The sequence below is a fragment of the Jaculus jaculus genome, chromosome 7 (assembly GCF_020740685.1).
Source record: "Jaculus jaculus isolate mJacJac1 chromosome 7, mJacJac1.mat.Y.cur, whole genome shotgun sequence".
Taxonomy (NCBI): Eukaryota; Metazoa; Chordata; class Mammalia; order Rodentia; family Dipodidae; genus Jaculus; species Jaculus jaculus.
In genome coordinates this window covers 104,959,987-104,983,998 of record NC_059108.1, presented here as the reverse complement: position 1 = coordinate 104,983,998, position 24,012 = coordinate 104,959,987, and the positions used below count along the sequence as shown (strand labels likewise).

Sequence of the window (24,012 nt, the reverse complement as noted above, 5' to 3'; positions counted from 1 at the left end):
TTGATTTTGTTGTAGTCTGCAGGATTCCCCTGCTTGTCTACACTGGTGGTGGCCATTCATAGCACTTTTTTTGTTTTGTTTTGTTTTGTTTTTCGAGGTAGGGTCTCACTCTGGTCCAAGCTGACCTGGAATTAACTCTGTAGTCTCAGGGTGGCCTCGAACTCATGGTGATCCTCCTACCTCTGCCTCCCAAGTGCTGGGATTAAAGGTGTGCGCCACCACGCCCGGCTCATAGCACTTTTTAGCACTATGAGGGCTAGCCATTGAGGAGCTGGCTTCTAAGTTCCAGCATGATCTCTCTGTGATCTGTGTCTACAGCCTGTGGAATCTTCGACAATAGGGTATTTTACCATTTTGCTCTAGTAGGTAACCCAGTGCTTTGGCAATACCCTGCATTGTTTTGGGGACCCATGAGTCTGCCTGACCAGCAGCTCACTGTGTGGTATAACCTAGTTCTTGCACTCGAATTTACCAGCCAGAGTCCATTGTTTTAGGATTACCCTTTTCCCACCCTCTCCAGGGCCCTCTGTCCAAATGATTCCCTCTCCCCTCTCTTATTAAGAACTATATGTTATATGTTAGTTTGCTATTCAGGAGGAAGATTTGTATGGTATTGCTTTATGCTGTCATTAGTTTTGTATATTCCCCTCACACACATACACCCCCCACCTTCTCCCTCTTCTCCTCTACCCCCTGTGTTCCTTGAGTGACCTGTCAAGTATCCCCTCCTCTCCTCTGTCCTTATTTTCACTTTCTCTTAGCTTCATTTTAGTTCCCCATCAATAATCCTAATGTTTACTACCATTTGCACTTAAAACTCAATCTGTTCCAATTTAGGAACTGAATATGAGGGAGAACACATGACATTTGTCTTTCTGAGCTCATATGACCTTGCTTAGTACGATTTTTCCAAGTCCATCCATTTTCTTGTAAATTTCATTATTTCATTTTTTTCTTACTGCTGAGTAGAATTCCATTGTATATATGTACCATATCTTCTGCTTCAGTTCCTAGCCATTGTGAATAGAGCTTTGTGAATAGTGTCTCTGTAGTAAAGAGTATAGAGTCTTTAGGGTATATGCCCAAAAGTAGTATAGTTGGATCCTATGGTAGGTCGATTTTCAGTATAGTCAATTTTCAGATTTTTTTTTTAAAAATTTTTTATTTATTTATTTGAGAGCGACAGACACAGAGAGAAAGACAGATAGAGGAAGAGAGAGAGAATGGGCGCACCAGGGCTTCCAGCCTCTGCAAACGAACTCCTGACGCGTGCGCCCCCTTGTGCATCTGGCTAACGTGGGACCTGGGGAACCGAGCCTCGAACCGGGGTCCTTAGGCTTCACAGGCAAGCGCTTAACTGCTACACCATCTCTCCAGCCCAACTTTCAGATTTTTTGAGGAGTCTCATATTGATTTACATAGTGGCTGTATAAGTTTGCACTCCCACTAACAGTGGGTGAGGATTCCTCTTTCCACACACCTCTTCAGCATTTGTTATCGTTTGATGTTTTGATGATAGCCATCCTGACTAGACTGAAGTGGAATCTCAAAGTCATTTTAATTTTCAGTTCTCTGATGGCTAATGCTGCTCAACATCTTTTTGGTGTTTGTTGCCCATTTATATTTCTTTGAGAATTCTCTGTTCCCTACCTCAATGTTTAATTGGATTGCTGGAGTTTTTATTGCTTAGTTTTTTTGTATTCTATGTATATTCTAGATATTAAACCTCTGTTGGATGTATAGCTGATGAAGATTTTTCTCACATTCTGTAGGTTGTCTGTTGACTCTTTTGATGATTTGCTTATCTGGACAGTAGCTTTTTAATATCATGAAATCCCAGTGGTTGAGTGTTTGTCTAATTCCCTGGGCTACTGGGGTCTTACTCCAAAAGTCTTTGGCAATGCATATATTTTAAAGTGTTCTCCCTATTTTTTCTTCTAGTCATTTTAGAGTTTCAGGTCTTTTTGTTCAAAATTATTGTTTATTTGGTAGAAAGAATGGGCATGCCAGATGTGTGCACCCCCTTGTACGCATATGCAACATTGCACACTTGTGTCACTGAGCATTTGTCTTATGTGGGACCTGGAGATTTGAACATGAGTTCTTAGACTTTGCAGGCAAGTGCCTAATTGCTAAACCATCTCTCCAGACCTAGTTTCAGGTCTTATGTTGAGGTGATTGATCCATTTGGAATTAATTGCTATACAGGGTGAGAGACGATGGTCCAGATTCATTATTCCACAGGTGGCTATCAACTTTTTCCAGACTCATTTGTTGAAAATATCTCTTTTCTCCAGTGTGCTTTTTTGGCCTTATCAATGATCTGATTGCTAGCTCTTGTACCTGGATTCTACTATAGTCCATTGATCTATATGTCTGTTTTTGTGCCAGTGCCATGCTGTTTTTATTGCAATAGCTTTAAAGTATATCTTAAAATCAAGTGTGGTGATACTACCAGAGGACCAGAGGTATTCCTTTTGCTGAGAATATTTTGAGGCCTTCTGTGTTTCCAAATGAATTTTGAGACTATTTTTCTAACTGTGAAGAATGCTGCTGAAATTTCTAGTAAACTTCCCACTCCCTCCCCCTGAGGTAGGGTCTTGTTCTGGCCCAGGCTGAACTGTAATTCACTACATATATCAGGGTGGCCTTGAACTCACAGCAATCCTCCTGAGTGCTGGGATTAAAAGCATGTGCCACCATGCCTGGCACAATAAACTTTTATTTTATTCCTGGAAATAAAAATAACAAGACAGTAGAGAGATGGCTTAGCAGTTAAAGGTGCTTTCTTGCAAGTCTGCTTGTCTACGTTCAGTTCCCCAGTACTCATATAAAGATGATCCCAATATGCCTATAGCAATGGGAGGCCAAGCCAGGAGAATTGGAAGCTCACAGGCAGCTAAACTGGCACACATGATGCAGCAAAACAAACAGAACACCAACAAGGGAGACCTTGTCCAAAGCAAAATGGAAGAGGACAAACACCCCACCACTGTCCTCAGATCTCCATATGACTCCACTATGACACACATCATATATGTCCATGCATATACACACAAAATAAAAAAATGAATTGTCATAAATAAAAAAGAAGTAAGGCCATTAAAAACAGTATAGTGTCAGGCTCATAACATTTCCTCATTACAGGATTATATTCTTGTTTTGTCTACACAACAAATATGGAGAGCATCTAACAAGTAAGCATCCTACCTAGAGCTAAGAAAACTGTACTGAATCCAACCTTGAGCTGTAGATTTCTTGGAGGAGGTGTAATTAAACCGGATCTTGAAGGACCAGTGTAGACTGAAAGGAGAAGGAAGGTGAGAAAGGAAAGGAGAACATACCAGAATGAGAACAGTGTTATTAAACTAAATTGAGTCAATTACTTCTGAGGAATTTGATCAAAACCTGAATTAGTTATTATACATTCTTAAAGAAGCATATTAGATCATTACTTATTTATTTATATTTGTTTGGTAATCTATAATTGGTAAGCATGTATTCATGCTTTCTTTTGGTTTCCAGTGCATCATAAGATAGAGTTTAAAAATAGTTTATTGTTGGAATTGTGTTAGCATCACCCACTATTTTATGAGCTAAACATTATATTCTTTACCTGAAAGTTACAGCTTTGAATGGTTTAACTGAGACTCTGAAAAGGTGTATGTATGTATGTATGTATACTACTTTCCTGTGCTATTGTCTTTATATTTTTTTCCTAATATGTAAGCTTCTACTCTGTCCACCAATGCTTTTCTCTTTTCTATAGGATTCTAGTAAAATTTTTAAAATAAGCACTTAGGAAGATGGGGAGACAACATCAGGAAATGTACTGACACAGACATAAAAGTGGTCAGTTTGCTTGATTAGGATAAAAGAATTGAATCCTCTTACTTGGTTTTATCACACTTCTGTAAAGTGAATTTTAAACATGGTGGAAGGCTGCTGACTTTATTTGGTAACTTTTTCAGAATATTTAAAATGTTTTTCCGTGAATGAAATACAGCTTTTAAGATTCTTTAAGACTTTAAATGTGCCATGCTTCACATTCTGTTACATTAAAATTCACCATAGGGGACTGGAGAGATGGCTTAGCAGTTAAGTGCTTGCCCATGAAGCCCAAGGACCCTGGTTCATGGCTCAATTCCCCAGGACCCACATTAGCCAAATGTACAAAGGGGGCGCATGTGTCTGCAGTTCGTTTGCAGTGGCTGGAGGCCCTGGCGCGTCCATTCTCTCTCTCTCCATCTGCCTCTTTCTCTCTCTGTTGCTCTCAAATAAATAAATAAAAATAAAATTTTTTTTTTAAATTCACTATAGGGTGCTGGAAATGTAGCTTGCTTGAACCCCTTTGTCTTCACAACCAATCTTCTACTTTAATATCTTTTTTTCCCAACCCAATGGATTTAATTAGGGTTGCATGAACATGGGTGGGGAGATACTTACCACAGCATAGACAACCTACCAGTAGCTACACAATTAAAAAAAAAAATGTCTTCCATAGTAACTATTAACTGCCAGCAGCTACGTAGCAATTTCATAACATTCCTACTTTCTCTTTCTTGCCCTTGAATAAAGGAACTGTCTGCTAGCTTCAAATCTTACTTTTTCTGGCTCTTAAAATCGTTTTGCGCTTGGTTCAACTAAAGTGGGAATGAGGCAGAGTAATGAAGGGTGAATATGGCCAAACCATATTATGTACATGTATGTAGTTGTCAAATAAACAGAACCACACCAAAAAATTGAATCTACAATCAATCTTGATAGATGTATGTAAAATGTCCAACATCAATGAGTGTATACATTCAGTTTATAGAGTAATATATCCATTTTAATTCTCTATCTTTTGACCTAAATAATAGGTCTAGGCTGCTTTACTGATAAAGTATAACTATGTTAGGATACTTTCATATACTTATTGTAGCATTAATTGAACTTTTGTCCATACTAATTAATAAATTAGTAGTTTCTTATCTAGGAAGTTATCTGGAGGAAATAATCAAAGTTATAGATATAAAACTAAAAGATATTTATTCCTCTGTGTACAATTACAAAGAATTCTAAAATCCTAGATGTCCAACAATAGTGAGTGTTGTTAAACTGTATAACCTATGGATAGACACTTAGGTACATTGAAAATGATTGTAATGGGATCTTCTTACGTCATGCAAGTGCACACAAGCAAATGCTTACATAAGGAACAGGAAGCATATGAAAAGCTTTTTTCCCCACTCTGAATACTTAAATACAAATCACGTAGACAGTTTTACAGTTTTATTTTCCTGTAGTGACTTGTGCTTATGTTGTAACATAAAAATCATAAAGTTTTTTATGACCTTGTGGAAAGTTTATTCATTGATTGATTGAAATGCAAATCATGCTGTGTTGCCCAGACTGCTGTCAAACTCCTGAACTCAAATGTCCTTACATTTCCACCTCTCAAGTAACTAGGAATATAGGCTTGTGCCATCATGCCAGTTTATTTATTCATTTTTTACTTCCACAAGATAATTATATATATGTATGAGGTAAGGTGGTACAGTGATACACTTTTACATTGTGAAAAGCACAGTCAGTATGAGCCTATCTCTTGAAATATTTCTCATTTCTTTGTGAAAACAAAATCCATTCTAGCTTTTAAGAAAGTATTCTTATCTGTAAAACACCAGAATTTATTTCTTCTATCCAGTTAGTTTTTTCTCACCCTTTACTGAGAAAATTAACTCATATATAAAGAAAAATCTTGGGAGAAGAATGCCCAAAACTTTAAATAGTAGCTGCTTTTGAATGGTGAGATTAAAGGTAATTTAAAAAAATACTTTCAAGGGGCTGTAGAGATGGCTTAGTAGTTAAGGCACTTACTTGCCTGAGAAGTCTAAGGACCCATGTTCAACTCTTCAGGTCCCACGTAAGCCAAACACAGAAGGTGATGCACAAGGTGACACAAGCACGCAAAGTTGCACATGTACACAAGGTGGCACGTGTGTCTGAAGTTCAATTACATTGGCCAGAGGCCCTGGTGCGCCAACTTTCTCTCTCAATCTTGTTCTTGCTCTCTTGCATTTAAGAAAAAAAAAGGCCAGTCTGTTGGGCTTGGCTCAAAAACAAAAATACTTTTTCTATATTTTTCTTTAATGTGAAAATGACTATATTCATTTATTGGAACTAAAGATTTTGGGCTTTTGTGAAAAGCATGGTTGGTAAGCAATTAACTATGAAGCAATGTGTAATTTACAACTTTAAAATAAAATTTTATTTTTATTTTTAGGCAAGAAATGTACATACAGGAGAGTTAGCTGCAGTAAAAATCATCAAATTGGAGCCTGGTATGTATTTGTATGTGTGTGTGTCTGTCTTTCGACATAGTCTAGCATACCTAGTCTTAATACAGTTTTTGAAAAGTTTTCACTATATTCTCATATAGTGATATTCTATATTTGTTTTCCATCACAAAAGAAGTTTTTGTTTGTTTCTTTGCTTGTTTGAGGTAGGGCTTCGCTGTATCCTAGGCTGACCTGGAATTCACTCTGTAGCTCCAAGCTGGCCTGAAACTCATAGTGATCCTCCTACCTCTGCCTCCCAAGTGCTGAGATTAAAGGTGCGCCACTGTGGTGGTTTGATTCAGGTGCCCCCATAAACTTAGGTGTTCTGAATGCTAGGTTCCCAGCTGATGGAGATTTGGGAACTAATACCTCTTAGAGGCAGTGTATTGTTGGGAGTGGGCTTATGGGTATATGCCAGTTTCCCCATGCCAGGTTCAGCACACTCTCCTGTTGCTGTTGTCTACCTTCTGTTGGCCAGGGGTTGATTTCCACCCTCTGCTCATGCCATTGTTTTTCTATGCCCCTTGAGTCGATAAGCAAAAAAAAACCCTTTTTCCCCCCACAAGTTGCTCTTGGTTGGGTGAATTCTACCAGCAGTGTGAACCTGATTGCAACAGTAATGTTGGTACTGAGGAGTGGGATTGCTGCTAGACACCTGAGTGTGTGGCTTTGGCCTTTTGGAGCTGATTTTCAAGAGGAATGTGAAAGGATTTGAAACCTTGGCCTAAGAGATGCCTTGCAGCAGTGCTGTAAGTACAAGTTGATAAACTATTCTGGTCAGTGTTGAAACCTGAATGCAGTAAGAACTATGGACTGTGTGGTTTGGCTTGTAAAGGTGAGAAAGAGTTGTGTCTGGACTGGGCTAGAACCAACTTGTGTGAGAGGCTTGCTGTTATGGCCATGTCCTGAGAAGTTGTGCATGGTTGCACTGTGTAGAAATGGACTGGTGTGAGAAGAGGGATATGGTACAGAAAGAAATCTTTTGGCCAAAACTTTGGCCTGTTCAGCTGCAATTCCAGCTGACCTGCACTGGGGCAACAGGAAGAATGTAGACTGTTTTGAAGGGGCCTGAGTGCTCAAGGAGTGTCCTGTTCTTCAAAGTCTGCTTTATTCCCATCCTGGATTAACAAATTGGCACCCTACCTGGTATTGTGGGGTATAAGAAATGCAGAAAAGAGAGGGTCATTGAGTTTGCAATGTGGTCTTGTGTTTTGGAAATGGCCATGGCCAGTGTGAAACAGGTTTGCTGGATACCTATGTAGAGACCTGATGGAATTGTGAAGATAAACCATGGGTTTCAGTGGAGATGCTGAGACTACGAGATGGCTGCTAAGGAAAGCTGCCAGCCCTGGATGAAGTTTTCCAGGACTGTGAGTAGCCTAGCTGGAAGGGTGGGATTGGAACTCCAGAGACTTGTTGCTGGTTAGAATTATTAGAGACTTGTCACTGCCTAGAGTTGTTGGATTTGGAGCTACAGAGTTTGATGTTTGCCCTGTTTACATCTTGTATTGGCTGAATATTTCCTTTGCTTTTGCAGTGAGTGTTTATTCTATGCCATTACGGGTTTTTTTTTTGGGGGGGGAGCAATATTTTTTGGTAGTATAACTCAGTTAAAAGACCTTGGATTATGGAGACTTTTAAAGTTGGACTGAATGCATTGTATTTTCTATCATGTGTGATTATCAGTTTATTGGGGCCAGGGGTGGAATGTGGTGGTTTGATTCAAGTGTTCCCATAAACTTAAGTGTTCTGAATGCTAGGTTCCCAGTGAATAGAGATTTGGGAACTGATGCCTCCTGGAGATGGTATATTGTTGGGGGCGGGCTTATGGGTGTTATAGCCAGTTTCCCCATGCCAGCGTTTGGCACACTCTCCTGTTGCTATTGTCCACCTTATGTTGGCTAGGGGGTGATGTTCACCCTCTGCTCATGCCATCATGGAGCTTTCCCTCAAGTCTGAAAGCCAAAATAAACCTTTCCCCCCAAAAAGTTGCTCTTGATCAAGTATTTTCTGGCAGTAATGCGAACCTGACTGCAACAGCCACCATGCTTGGCTCCAAAAGAGGTTTTGATTAGTACAGTATCTACAGGGTGATTATATTAAATTCCGTCAAAGACCTTGTCATGTGACAGTTTAGTTTCTAAATAAAACTTAGGGCTGGAGAGATGGTGGTTAAGTGCTTGCCTGTGAAGCCTAAGGACACCGGTTCGAGGCTCGATTCCCCAGGACCCCCATTAGCCAGATGCACAAGGGGTGCATGCATCTGGAGTTCATTTGCAGTGGCTGGAGGCCCTGGAGCGCCCATTCTTTTTCTCTGTCTCTCTGCCTCTTTCTCTCTGTCTGTCACTCTCAAATAAATAAATAAAACTTAGGATGTGCTTATTGAAAAATTAGAAGCTGCATTGACAAACTGTGTAAAAATATTCAACATATTAACTTCAGTTTTAACTATTATGAAAATTTAACTAGGCAAGTATTCAGTAACTTTGTAAGGAATATTCAGTTAGTATTCAAGCTCATAATATTTTTTATGTGTCACTCCCTAGCTGATTGATTTAGTTTTAATAATTTATATCTTATCTCAGTGCTTTTTGTTTCAGGATAATTTAAAATATACTGAGTAATTTGCTTTGAAAACAAGTATATAAAACCTGAATAGGGGCTGGTAACATGGTTCAGCAGTTTAAAAAGTCACTTGCTTGCAAAAGCCTGCCAGCCTGGGTTCAATCCCCAAGTCATCTACATAAACTGCCCACAATCACTAGTATAAGCATCTGTTGTTTGTTTGAGCAGCTGGAGGTCCTGGGTGCCTATACTCACATGCAAAGAATAAGTAAGAAAATTTTTAAAGAACTGAAAATTTAATTTTGGTATCTTAAAATGAGAGTGTTAGAGCTTTTGACCAGGAAAGTGAATATTTGATAGTCTGTTCATTTACAGGCTTATAAGCTGAGACATTCAGGATAATTTTGTGGTTATAATTATGAGAGTTTTTAAACTTGAAATGCTAAAATACTTTTGTATTACAAATGTAGTTGTGAATAATTATGTGTATTATTTCAATAGAGAGATTATAGAGTAGTGTATCCTAGAATAGTTATAAATTAAGCTTTCAAATGTGATACAGTATCCTTTTTTTCTTGACAGAAGTTGTTGTAAGATTTTAGAATTCTTTTACCAAGTCCAATGTCATAAGCATGGAATGATCTACAAAATGTCACTTAAGACAAAATAGACAGGAATGAAAAAACTATACAAGCATTTGCTTCCCTTCTAGTCTACAAAACAAGGTAGAAACTTTGTTTTCATGGGACTTAAATTCTACTGGGGAGACAGAATAAAGAAATGTATGTATAAGCATTGTTACTGTTATCAGTCAGTGGCTTCATGCCTTTCTTTGTGACTTGTATCCTTCATCTTTAAGCATTCACTCCCTTATTGCTCTTTGATGGTCTCTTTACCGTGAATATAACTGTCAAACATTATTGTTATTGTCAACGTTAAATTACTCTTATTTACTTAGACTAAGTCTATACCAGTGAATCAATCTGGTCTACATGGGTATGTAATATATATTTGCACTTTAATACTTATTAAGTAAATGGATTATTAAAATAATTTATGTATTTTGTAACATATTGTGTATTGGTCATTGAACATCTCTTGAAATAATACTATATCGACAGACATCTATCAAAAAGGTAGAAAGGGGGCTGGAGAGATGGCTTAGCGGTTAAGTGCTTGCCTGTGAAGCCTAAAGACCCCGGTTCGAGGCTCAGTTCCCCAGGTCCCACGTTAGCCAGATGCACAAGGGGGCGCACGCGTCTGGAGTTCGTTTGCAGAGGCTGGAAGCCCTGGCGCACCCATTCTCTCTCTCCCTCTAACTGTCTTTCTCTCTGTGTCTGTCACTCTCAAATAAATAAATAAAAATTATTAAAAAAAAAAAAAAAGGTAGAAAGGAACCTGGGCGTGGTGGTGAACACCTTTAATCCCAGCACTTGGGAGACAGAGATAGGAGGATTGCCGTGAGTTCAAGGCCACCCTGAGACTACATAGTGAATTCCGGGTCAGCCTGTGAGACCCTACCTCAAAACAGACAAACAAAAAAGGTAGGAAGGGGCTGGAAAGATGGCTTAGTGGTTAAAGCACTTGCCTGCAAATCCAAAGGACCCAGTTTGATTTTCCCCAGGACCAATGTAAGCCAGATGCAGAAGGTGGCACATGCGTCTGGAGTTTCTTTTGCAGTGGTCGGACACCCTGGCATACCCATCCTCTCCCTCCCTCCCTCCCTCCCTCCCTCCCTCCCTCCCTCCCTCCCTCCCTCTCCCTCTCTCTCTCTCTCTCTCTCTCTCTCTCTCTCTCTCTCTCTGTCTTTCTCTCTCTCTCTGTCTCTCAAATAAATATATAAAAAATTAAAATAATAAAATATTTTTTAAAAGGTAAAATGTCAGATTAGATTATAATACAATACTCAAGCATAATTTTCCCCAATAAAAAGCCTTAAGAAAAAAACCCAAGGCCATATATGGTGGCATATGGCTTTAATCCCAGCACTTGGAAGGCTGAGTTAGGATGATCGCTGAGAGTTTGAGGCTACCGTGAGACTACATAGTGAATTCCAGCTCAGCCTGGGCTGGAGTAAGAATCCTACCTTGAAAAAACAAAAAACAAAATAAAAAAAAGACACTTTTTTTTTTTAATTTAATTTTTATTAACATTTTCCATGATTATAAAATATATCAAATGGTAATTCCCTCCTTCCCCACCCCCACACTTTCCCATTTGAAATTCCATTCTCCATCATATTACCTCCCCATTACAATCATTGTAATTACATATATACAATATCAACCTATTAAGTATCCTCCTCCCTTCCTTTCTCCACCTTTTATGTCTCCTTTTCAACTTACTGGCCTCTGCTACTAAGTATTTTCATTTTCACGCAGAAGCCCAGTCATCTGTAGCTAGGATCCACATATGAGAGAGAACATGTGGCGCTTGGCTTTCTGGGCCTGCGTTACCTCACTTAGTATAATACTTTCCAGGTCCGTCCATTTTTCTACAAATTTCATAACTTCATTTTTCTTTACCGCTGAGTAGAACTCCATTGTATAAATGTACCACATCTTCATTATCCACTCATCTGTTGAGGGGCATCTAGGCTGGTTCCATTTCCCAGCTATTATAAATTGAGCAGCAATAAACATGGTTGAGCATGTACTTCTAAGGAAATGAGATGAGTCCTTTGGATATATGCCTAGGAGCGCTATAGCTGGGTCATATGGTAGATCAATCTCTAGCTGTTTTAGGAACCTCCACACTGTTTTCCACAATGGCTGGACCAGATTGCATTCCCACCAGCAGTGCAGAAGGGTTCCTTTTTTTCCACATCCCCGCCAACATTTATGATCATTTGTTTTCATGATGGTGGCCAATCTGACAGGAGTGAGATGGAATCTCAATGTAGTTTTAATCTGCATTTCCCTGATGACTAGTGACGTAGAACATTTTTTTAGATGCTTATATGCCATTCGTATTTCTTCCTTTGAGAACTCTCTATTTAGCTCCATAGCCCATTTTTTGATTGGCTTGTTTGATTCCTTATTATTTAACTTTTTGAGTTCTTTGTATATCCTAGATATTAATCCTCTATCAGATATATAGCTGGCGAAGATTTTTTCCCATTCTGTAGGTTGCCTCTTTGCTTTTTTCACTGTGTCCTTTGCGGTGCAAAATCTTTGTAATTTCATTAGGTCCCAGTGGTTAATCTGTGGTTTTATTGCCTGAGCAATTGGGGTTTTATTCAGAAAGTCTTTGCCAAGACCAATATGTTGAAGGGTTTCCCCTACTTTTTCCTCTAGCAGTTTCAAAGTTTCCAGTCTGATGTTAAGGTCTTTAATCCATTTGGACTTAATTCTTGTGCATGGCGAGAGAGAAGAATCTATTTTCATCCTTCTGCAGATATATATCCAGTTTTCAAAACACCACTTGCTGAAGAGGCTGTCTCTTCTCCAATGAGTATTTTTGGCATTTTTATCGAATATCAGGTGGCTATAGCTACTTCGGCTTACATCTGGGTCCTCTATTCTGTTCCACTGATCTACATGTCTGTTTTTGTGCCAGTACCATGCTGTTTTTGTTACTATGGCTCTGTAGTATAGGTTAAAATCAGGTATGGTGATACCACCAGCCTCTTTTTTGTTGCTCAGTATTATTTTAGATATTCGAGGTTTTTTGTGATTCCAAATGAATTTTTGGATTGTTTTTTCTATTTCCATGAAGAAAGCCTTTGGAATTTTGATAGGGATTGCATTAAATGTGTAGATTGCTTTAGGTAAGATTGCCATTTTCACAATATTGATTCTTCTAATCCAGGAACAAGGGATGTTTCTCCACTTTCTAGTGTCTTCTGCAATTTCTCGCTTGAGTGTTTTAAAGTTCTCATTGTATAGATTCTTTACTTCCTTGGTTAGGTTTATTCCAAGGTATTTTATTTTTCTTGATGCAATTTTGAATGGGAGTGATTCTCTGATTTCATCCTCTGTGTGTTTGTTGTTAGCATATATGAAGGCTACTGATTTCTGTGTATTTATTTTGTATCCTGCTACATTGCTGTAGGTTTTGATCAGCTCTAACAGCTTGCTAGTAGAGTCTTTAGGGTCCTTTATGTATAGAATCATGTCATCTGCAAATAATGATAACTTGATTTCTTCCTTTCCAATTTGTATCCCTTTTATGTGTGTCTCTTGCCTTATTGCTATGGCTAAGACTTCCAAAACTATATTAAATAGAAGTGGAAACAGTGGACACCCTTGTCTTGTTCCTGATTTTAGTGGAAAAGCTTCCAGTTTTTCCCCATTTAGTAATATGTTGGCTGTAGGCTTGTCATAAATAGCCTTTATTATATTGAGATATGTTACTTCTATTCCCAGTCTCTGTAGGACTTTTATCATGAAGGGATGTTGGATTTTGTCAAATGCTTTCTCTGCATCTAATGAGATGATCATGTGATTTTTGTCCTTCAACCCGTTTATGTAATGTATTACATTTATAGATTTGCGTATGTTGAACCATCCCTGCATCTCTGGGATAAAGCCTACTTGGTCAGGGTGAATGATCTTTTTGATATACTCTCGTATTCTGTTTGCCAATATTTTGTTGAGAATTTTTGCATCTATGTTCATGAGGGAGATAGGTGTGTAATTTTCTTTTTTTGTTCTATCTTTGCCTGGTTTTGGTATCAGGGTGATGCTGGCCTCATAGAAGGAATTTGGTAGAATCCTTTCTTTTTCTATTTCCTGGAAAAGCTTAAGAAGCAATGGTGTTAGCTCTTCCTTAAAAGTCTGGTAAAATTCAGCAGTGAATCCATCCGGCCCTGGCTTTTTTTAGTTGGGAGATTATTGATAACTGTTTGGATCTCCATGTTTGTTATAGGTCTATTTAAGTGATTAATATCATTTTGATTTAATTTAGGTAGGTCATATAGATCAAGGAAATCATCCATTTCTTTCAGATTTTCATACTTTGTGGAGTATATGCTTTTATAGTATGTCCCTATGATTTTTTGAATTTCTCTGGAATCTGTTGTGATGTTACCTTGTTCATCTCTGATTTTATTAATTTGTGTCTCTTCTCTCTTTCTTTTGGTCCGATTTGCTAAGGGTTTATCAATCTTGTTTATCCTTTCAAAGAACCAACTCTTTGTTTCATTAATTCTTTGGATTGTTCTTTTTGTTTCTATTTCATTAATTTCTGCCCTAATCTTTATTATTTCTTCCCGTCTACTACTTTTTGGTTTGCCTTGTTCTTCTTTCTCCAAGGCTTTAAGGCAAAGCATTAGGTCGTTTACTTGCGACCTTTCTAATTTCTTAATATAGGCACTTAAGGCTATAAGTTTACCTCTTAGAACTGCCTTCATTTTGTCCCAGAGATTTTGGTATGTTGTGTTCTCATTATCATTTGACTCTATAAATTTTTTGATTTCCTTTTTGATTTCTTCATTGACCCACTCATCATTTAGTAGTGTATTGTTTAGTTTCCATGATTTTGTGTATGCTGTATAGCCTTTCTTGCTACTGATTTGTAGTTTAATTCTATTGTGGTCAGATAGAATGTAAGGAATTATTTCAATTTTCCTGAATTTGTTAAGATTTGCTTTGTGTCCTAATATATGGTCTATTTTAGAGAATGTTCCATGTGCTGCTGAAAAGAATGTATATTCTGCAGCCTTTGGATGAAATGTCCTGTATATATCTGTTAGGTCCATTCCTTCTATGACCTCATTTAGTCCAGATGCCTCTCTGTTTATTCTTTCCCTGGATGACCTGTCAATTGATGAGAGTGGGGTGTTAAAGTCACCCACCACCACTGTGTTTGGTGTTATCTGTGACCTTAGTTCTAGTAGTGTTTGTTTGACGAATTTGGGAGCCCCCATGTTAGGTGCATATATGTTTAGGATTGTAATGTCCTCCTGTTGGGAGTGTGCCCTTAATCAATATAAAGTGACCTTCCTTATCTTTTTTGACTAACGTCGGACTAAAGTCTACCCTGTCTGATATTAGGATAGCAACCCCTGCTTGTTTTCTAGGCCCATTTGCTTGAAACACCGTTTTCCAACCTTTCACCCTAAGATAATGTCTATCCTTTGTAGAAAGGTGAGTTTCTTGGAGACAACAAATTGTAGGATCCTGCTTTTTAACCCAGTCTGCAAATCTATGTCTTTTCGTTGGGGCATTGAGACCGTTGATATTAAGAGATACTATTGAAAGGTGTGTATTTATGTTTGCCATTTGTGTGTGTGTGTGTGTGTGTGTGTGTGTGTGTGTGTTACTGGTTCTACCTGTGCTCTCTTCTGTTAACTGGTATTTGAGTATAGCTTGTTTTTTCTAGGTTCCTTATATGTGTGCTTTTCCTTTTCAGCATGGAGGATTCTATCAAGTATTTTCTGTAGAGCTGGTTTTGTCTTCAAATACTCCTTTAACCTGCTTTTGTCATGGAATGTCTTTATTTCTCCATCTATTTGAATGGATAACTTTGCAGGATAAAGTAACCTTGGTTGACAGTTGTTATCTTTCAGAACTTGGAATATATCACTCCAAGCCCTTCTGGCTTTAAAAGTTTGTGTTGAATAATCTGCTGTAATCCTGATGGGCTTGCTTTTGTAGGTAACTTGATTTTTCTCTCTAACTGCTTTCAGTATCTTTTCTTTGGTTTGTGTGTTTGGAAGTTTGATTATAATATGGCGAGGAGAGGTTCTTTCTGGGTTTTGTCTGGCTGGGGTTCTAAAGGCTTCCTGTATCTGTATTGGCACCTCTTTCCCAATTTGGGGAAAATTTTCCTCTATGATTTTGTTGAAGATGCCTACTATGCCTCTGGAGTGGAGTTCTTCTCCTACTATGCCCTGAATTCTTATATTGGATCTTTTCATAGTGTCCCGAATATCTTGAAATTCCCACTCATACTTTTCTATAAGTTTGTCTTTCTCTTTGTTGGACTGCATTAGGTCTGCCACCTGGTCTTCTAGCTTAGATATTCTGTCCTCTCCCTCATCCATCCTACTGGTGAGATTTTCTACAGAGTTTTTTATTTCATTAACTGTGTTCTTCATTGCTAGTAATTCTGACTGGTTTTTCTTTATTATTTCTATTTCCCTATTTATGTCTTGTATTGCCTTCTTTATTTCATTAAATTGGTGTCCTGCCTCTTCTTTGATTCCTTTGATTTCCTCTTTGATTTCTCTTTGATTTCTTCTTTGATTGTTTTCATGTGTTCTTTGACCTCTTTGAACATATTTATAATTATTCTTTTGAACTCTTTCTCAGGCATTTCCTCTTAACTCTTTCTCACTGGAGGACATTTCTGATGCATTAATACTTTTAGGTGGATTTATATCATCTTGCTTTTTAGTGTTTCTTGTGTTATAATGTATATATTTTTGCATCTTGGATTAAGTTAATGCTTGGATTTTCTAGCTAGCTGTGTATTCTTAGCTGTATCAATTGATTTGATGTAATATATTTTCAGGGTAGGACCTTAAGGTATTAGGTGTGGCTCTTAAGACTCTCAGAGTATCTACAAAGATGTTCTTAGGGGTTGAGCTTCCCTGCTATAGGAGTTTTCAAGCAGGCTGAGTGGAATAAAATACAGGTAGATTCTAAAATTTAACTAAACACTGTACACATTCAATCAAAAACAGCCCCGAGTTTGTATGCAAGAGTAGTTATTATAATGAACAGATCCTCTATCAACAAAGAGGTTTTGATTTCTGGTCTGTTGAGGGATCCAAGTCAGCTTGTGACCAAGTGAGACCCTTCCCTGGTGCAATCCCAGTTACCTTGGGTGATTTGGTCTCAGTCAAGTTGTTGCCTGGGTCGTCGGGCTGCTGTTCTGATTTCTGGAGCTGGGCACTTGCTTTTCCTACGGGGCAAACCGAGCCGCTGCTGCTGCCGTAGCTGCCACCACCGGAGCCACCACCGCTGCTGAAGCTGCCACTGCCGTGTCCACCGCTGCTGCTCCCCCCGAAGCCGCTGCTGCGGGATCTGCCGCCGCTGCCGCTCCTGGGTCCACTGCTGCTGGGGCCGCTGGTACCGGTGCTGGAGCCTCTGAAGTTGCTGCCGAACTCTGCTCCTGCTTGGGTCCTGCTGTCAGCCCAAGTTGGCGCGGCCTGGTCCGGGCCGCTGCTGTGTTCGCTGGAGCTGGGTTCAGGTGGTGGGGGAGGGGAGGGAGCCGCGGCTGCTCTGGTTGTCTCGCTGCTCCACGTGTTCTTCTACCTCGTGGTCTTCTCCTCCGCTGCTCGCTGCCGCTCTCCCCTCACGTTTCCCGAGTTGCGTAGAGCGCGGTGTGAGGGGAAGTGCCCGCACCTGGCTTTTCCTGCTGCTCGAGCCGAGAGTCTGGCGGCTTTCTGCTGCGCCGCGGCCAAGCTGCCAGAGCCGCTTTTCCTGCCTGTGCAGGCTCTGGATGCTCTAGAACTCTTCTACTTCTCCGCTGCCGCCTCAATTTCCTATACACCTCACTTTTTAGTAAAAGTGTGTATTTTGCTGAGTTTTTTTGGTCTTTTTCCCCCCTAGGCTGCTTTGGCGTGGTACCTATGCCGCCATCTTAACCGGAAGTCCAAGACACTTTATTTTGTTAACAATTTGTTGTTGTGTTTTGAGGTAGGGTTTTGCCCTAACCCAGGCTGACCTGGGATTTGCTCTGTAGTCTCAGGTGGCCTTGAACTCACAGCATTCCTCCTACTTCTGCCTCCCAAGTGCCAGGATTAAAGAAAGGTGTGTGCCACCACACCTAGTTCATTTCTTTTTTTATTTCCCCTCACCAACCCATAGAGAGGGACCCCAGCATGCTCCCAGAGAAGCAAGGCTGGAGCTACCCACCTCCATGGTATAGTTGGTGTGCTTGTTGTCAAGGATGAGTGCCTCCTGAATGAGCTGGTGGTCACCCTCCAACTGGTCGGTCTTTGGCTTATAGTTGACAAGGCTCTTTTCATACTGTCACAGGTGGTTGAGCTGGTCCTCTAGGGTCCTGTGCATCTTGATGTAGATCCTCCTGACCTCCTGCTCATCCAGAAGGACCTCTTGTCGAACACACCATTTTAGCTTAGGGCTGAACAAGCATCCCTCTAAAGGGTTTCTTTTTTTTTTTTCTTTATTATGAGAGTGAGAGTGAAAGAGAGAGAATTGACACGCCTCCAGTCACTGCAATCAAACTCCAGATGCATACACCACCTTGTGAACATATGTGACTGTGCACATTTGTGCCACATTGTGTGTGTGGATTATGTGGGACCCAGAGAATCAAACATGGGTCCTTAGGTTTCACAGGCAAGCACCTTAACTGCTAAGCCATCTCTCCACCCCTTGCAATAATTTTTTGTTTTAATTTTTCAAGGTAGGGTCTCACTCCTGGTATTCACTATGTAGTCTCAGGGTGGCCTCGAACTCACAGTGATCCTCCTATCTCTGCCTCCCAAGTGCTGGGATTTTTTTTTAATTTTTTCTTCATTATTATTTATTTATTTGAGAGTAACAGTCAGACAGAGAGAGAAAGAGGCAGATAGAGAGAATGGGCGGGCCAGGGCCTCCAGCCACTGCAAACAAACTGCAGATGCGTGTATCCCCTTGTGCATCTGGCTAACATGGGTCCTGGGGAATCGAGCCTTGAACCGGGGTCCTTAGACTTCAAGGCAAACACTTAACCGCTAAGCCATCTAACGTGTGCGCCACCACACCTGGCTTTAAAAAACTTTTTTTTTTTTGTCCATTTTTATTTATTTATTTGAGAGTGACAGAGAGAGAATAGGCATGCCAGGGCTTCCAGCCACTGTGAACGAACTCCAGATGTGTGCGCCCCCTTGTGCATCTGGCTAACGTGGATCCTGAGCTTCGAGCTGGGGTCCTTAGGCTTCACAGGCAAGGACTTAACCACTAAGACATCTCTCCAGCCCCCTTTGCAATAATTTGAAAGAAAAACAATCTGGCTTTATCAGAAGATGGCTGGTAAGATTTTAAATAACAGTTAAATTTGTGTGGCTTCATTAAGAAATGAAAGTAATCTTGACATTTTTTATTATTAAATTATTTATTGAGAGAAGTACAGAGCCAAGGCAAAGCACTCATGTGGCTAGAGATCCCACATGGAGGACCTGGGGGGGGGGGGAACATGAAAAGAAAAGAGAGAAAAGAATGTTCAGGGAGGTCTGCCATGTGGGGAGCTGAAGGGGATAAGGGAGCCCATGTGGAGAGTAATGGCTGGAGGCCCTCCTGACTGGGTCAGGGGCTGGGCTGACCAGCTCAAGCCCAGCCAAGGGAAAAACTCTCAGCTGAAAGTTCTCAAGTGGTCAGAGACCCTGCCCTCTCCTTCCAAAGGTATTTATAACCTTATAATGGTGGCTGTCTTCTGGTTCAAGTGAACCAGAGGGACAGCTGGTTGGAACAGGCTAGCTCTGATACCAAGTTCTGGAGGAGGCTGAACTCAACCAGCCACAATGTTTTAATCCTATGAAAGACATCCCTTCCAGGAGGCGTCCTGGTTGTTTGTGGGAAAAAAAAGTCTAGGGAACTTGGCAAGTGGGTCTCTCCTAGGGAGGGGAAATATTAGTAGTATGGCTCAGTTAAAAGACCTTGCATTATGGGGACTTTTAAAGTTGGACTGAATGCTTTGTATTTTCTATCATGTGTGGTTATCAGTTACGGTGACTTGGCAAGAGATAAGGGGCTGGAGAGATGGCTTAGCACTTGCCTGCAAAGCTAAAGGACCTTGGTTTGATTCCCCAGGACCCATGTAAGCCAGATGCACAAAGTGGCACATGTGTCTGGAATTCATTTGCACTGGCTCGAGGCCCTGGCGTGCCCATGTTCGTTCGTTCTCTCTCTCTCCCTCTCCCTCTCTCTCTCTCTGTGTCTTTCTCTTTCAAACAAATAAATAAAATAATTATATATATATGTGTACACACACATACACACAGAATTTTTTGAAAAAGAGATAAGTCAGATCATCTTTGATTTCTAGCAAGTGTAGACTTTCCTGCCTTTTTACTATCAGTCACCGTAGCTGTACACCCTGTCATTACCCCCCCTCATGAGAAGACACTAACTACTGTTATAGGACAGGGGTTGATGATGTCAGATCTTGTATTACTTCTGGCTAAATGGAGGTGTAGAAATAGGGCACTTAGAGGGTCTCTCCTAGGGAGGGGAACTATTGTAAAGCCTCCGACAAAGGTGTATTGATGAAGTGCAGGAAGGTAATCTTAGAAGAAAATGTTGGGGAGAAAGAATAAAAGTAAGGAGTTATATTAGTCAGGTTTGCATTGCTGGTAAAAATCACCTGACCAAGAGCAGCTTTTGGGAAAAAAGGGTTTATTTTGGCTTACAGGCTTGAGAGGAAGCTCCACGATGGTAGGGGAAAACGATCACATGAACAGAGGGTGGACATCACCCCCTGGCCGGTGGACAGTAGCAACAGGAGAGTACACTGGGCATGGGGAAACTGCTATAAAACCCATAAGCCTGCCCCCAACAATACACTGCCTCCATGAGGCATTAGTTCACAAATCTCCATCAGCTGGGAACCTAGCATTCAGAACACCTAAGTTTATGGGGGTCATCTGAATCAAACCACCACATTCTGCCCCTGGCCCCCATAAACTGATAACCACCCATGATGTAAGATGCAATGCATTCATCCAACTTTAAAAGTCCCCATAGTTTGTATCAATTCCTATGATGTCCAAACATCCCCACAATCCAAGATCTTTTAGCTGAGCCATAATGCCAAAAAATCCCCCCCAAAACCATAATGACACAAAATAAACATTCACACTGCAAAAGGTGGCATTGGGCATAGCAAAGAAATATTCAAGCTTTACACAGGCCAAATACCAAATTCTGTAGCTCCAAGTCCATCATCTCTAGTTAGTGACAAATCTCCTAGTTTGATAACTCTAACCAACAACAAGTCTCTGGACTTCCAATTCCTCCCCCTCCAGCTAGGCTACTCACAGTCCTGGAAAAGTTTATAGGGGCCGGCAGCTTTCCTTAGCAGTCATCTCTTGGTCCCGGCAACTCCACTGGGTCTCCACTGCAATCCACGGTTCATCCTCACAATTCCATCAGGTCTCCATGCGGGCAACCAGCAAACCTGCTTCACATTGCCCATGGCCATTTCCAAAACACAAGACCATGTTGCAAATCAATGACCCTCTTTCTTGCATTTCTTATACTCCACAATACCAGGTAGGGTGCCAATTTGTTAATCCAGCGGGAAATAAAGCAAACTTTGAAGAACAGTATACTCCTTGAGCACTCAGGCCCCTTCAAAAGAGGCCTTCCTGTTGCCCCAGTGCAGGTCAGCTAGCCCAGTCTCAAAGGCTGTACTCTCTCAAACAATTTGCAGGTGAGTGGTCAGCAGTTTAGGCCCAAATATTTCATTTTTTCTGTGTCGTATCCCTCTGCTCATACCAGGTCATTTCTACACAAAGCAACCTGCACAACTTCTCAGGACACAGGCATAACTGCAAGCTTTTCATACAAACTGCCTCTAGCCCAGTCCAAGCAAAGCTCTTTGACACCCTCATAAGCCAAACCTCACAGTTGCCTTACTGCATTCAGGTTTCAACTCTGACCAGAATAGTATATCAACTTGTACTTAACAGCACTGCAAGGCATCTCTTAGACCAAGGTTTCAAATCCTTCCACATTCCTCTTAAAAATCAGCCCCAAAAGTCCCAAGCCACACAATCAGGTGTCTAGCAGCAGTCCCACTCCTCGGTACCACTTTACTGTTGCAGTCAGGAGGTTCTCATTGGAACTGATAAAAACTATGGATACTCTTAAAGTCATACTGAATGCACTGCATTTTATATTGTGTATGGATATCAGTTTATAGGGCCCAGGAGCAGAACGTGGTAGTTTGATTCAGGTGTCCCCCATACCCATAAGCTTAGGTGTTCTGAATGCTAGGTTCCCAGCTGATGAAGATGTGGGAGATAACGCCTCCTGGAGGGAGTGTATTGTTGGGGGCGGGTTTATGGGTGTTATAGCCAGTTTCCCCATGCCAGTGTTTGGCACACACTCCTGTTGCTATTGTACACCTTCTGTTGGCCAGGGGGTGATATCTACCCTCTGTTCATGCCATCGTTTTCCCCTGCTGTCATGGAGTTTCCTCTCAAGCCTTTAAGCCAAAATAAACCTCTTTTTTCCCACAAGCTGCTCTTTGTTGGGTGATTTCTACCAGCAATGCAAACCTGCCTTGGGGAGCATTTGAGGGAACCCAGTTAATGGAGTTGGATTGTTTTGGGACTATCTGAGCGGATGCTGAGATTTTCTTCCAGAACTGTTCATCAAATGGCACAGTAGTGTCTGATATGGCCTGAATCTCTTTCTGTATGGCTTGTAAAACAGATGAGATATTAGCAGAGTTATCAGGCATATATATATGTATATGTATATGTATATGTATATGTATATGTATATGTATATGTATATGTATATGTAATGTATGTATGTACATACGTACACATTTAACCTTGATAATAGTGAATATATATGTTTTGCATAATAGCCTACCAGAGTGTACCTTTTTAAATTTGTCCTGAGGATAGTCAGTGTCAAATATTGTTACCATAGAGCTATTGGGTGCCAATAGGGGCTGTACAATTTTTTTTTTTTTTTTTTTGGTTTTTCAAGGTAAGGTCTTGCTCTAACCCAGGCTGACCTGAAATTCACTGTGTAGTCTCAGGGTGGCCTTGAACTCACAGCAAACCTCCTGTCTCTGCCTCCCTAGTGCTAGGATTAAAGGTATGTGCCACCACACCCGGCTGTACAATATATTTGGCCGCAGGAATTATTTAATGATGTCCTGGTACAAGTTAGAAGGGACTCACCATTGTTCCCAGTATAAGAGAGTTTTTTGTTTTTTAAACTAAGTGACCCTTAGTCACAGTTGTCCACATATATTTTATATTTGAAAGTAGCCATTCTGACATCTGTGGTTGTTTTTCCTTATTGTAGAATTACAACTGGTAGAGAGGGGGACGGCATGTCTTAAGGTCTTGTTTCCCCTTTTTGAAAGCTCTTGTTGTGTTATTTAATAGACCATTCATATAGTATTTGAGGTAGTCCTTTATCTTTGGTTATACATTTCTCTCTGAGTGTTTAAGACCAAGCAAGTAGCCAAAATTTCATCAGGGATTATTTTTGGAGGTCACTAATGGCTCTCCAAAAGAGACTGTAGGGACCAGGGAATAGTCCTATAACTTCTCTAATACTGGTGTTGTCTGTTAGGATGAATCAGGGCTGTGGTGGCCAAGTATTTCCTTGGGAAGCCAGGAAGACTGACTTTTTCCACAGTTGCAACTTTCATGTTTCAGACTATACATAGATATTTTGTTTCTGGGTCTTTGTATCCTCCCTGATCAGAAAGACAGGTGACTTACCAGGGGACAGTATAGCAGTGTCCCATCATCTCCAGTGGCCTCATGACCTGGGAGCACAGGCCAAAATATTGGCCTTTTAAGCTCCAGTGATTCCAGTTGGGTTTGGCGTCTACATAGGTTATTAGAACACTTAGAAAGGAAGTTATGGCAAGTTTGAAGGGCATACATATGTAGCACATTTATTAGTAAAACCCATCCAGTTAAAGTATGGCATGAGTGTTTTAAGTTATTTTGTCTAACCTCTAAGTTTAGTTATCCTGTGATGGCATAGACCGTATCTGAAGCATAGAAAGCAGGCATGTCTTATTCTTTAAATATACAGGCAGAACCTGTTACCAGTCCTGAAAATAATATACATCTAAATTAATTAACCCAGAAATTGTCAGTAAAAAAGACTTTAAGTAAGACAATATGAAGTTTTGGCACCTGTGTTTGAAACCATCTTTGATCAGTCCAGATACCTAGGCCTGGAGCTTGGCTTGAGCAGTTTCCTTCTCCCCCTCATTTAGGTGGCCAGAAATCTGAGGTCTCTGGCTGCTGGCTCCCTGCACTCTCTACTCTGGAGGTGTGGCTAATCTTCAATTTAACTGGGCAGAGGCTTCTGCCGCTAGAGGGGCAGAAACCAGAAGAGGAGTCAGAGCTCCATTCTCCCACCCCCCATGGGCAACCATGTGTCTTGTGGCCCAGTGACTTGTTAATAGAAAAAGGAATATTGGGGACAAAAAAAAAAAAAAAACACCAACAATAAACAAAAGC

General features: G+C 40.5%; 1 protein-coding gene across 2 annotated transcripts in view; it reads left to right on the top strand.

The window, feature by feature from the left end:
• Positions 1 to 24,012, top strand: part of Map4k5 (mitogen-activated protein kinase kinase kinase kinase 5) — a 134,253-nt gene that overhangs the window by 29,222 nt on the left and 81,019 nt on the right. For both annotated transcript variants that reach the window (XM_045154281.1, XM_004649167.3), the window contains exon 3: positions 6,269 to 6,326. In XM_045154281.1, coding sequence (XP_045010216.1) covers positions 6,269 to 6,326 — 58 coding nt within the window. The remainder of the gene's footprint in view (positions 1 to 6,268; positions 6,327 to 24,012) is intronic.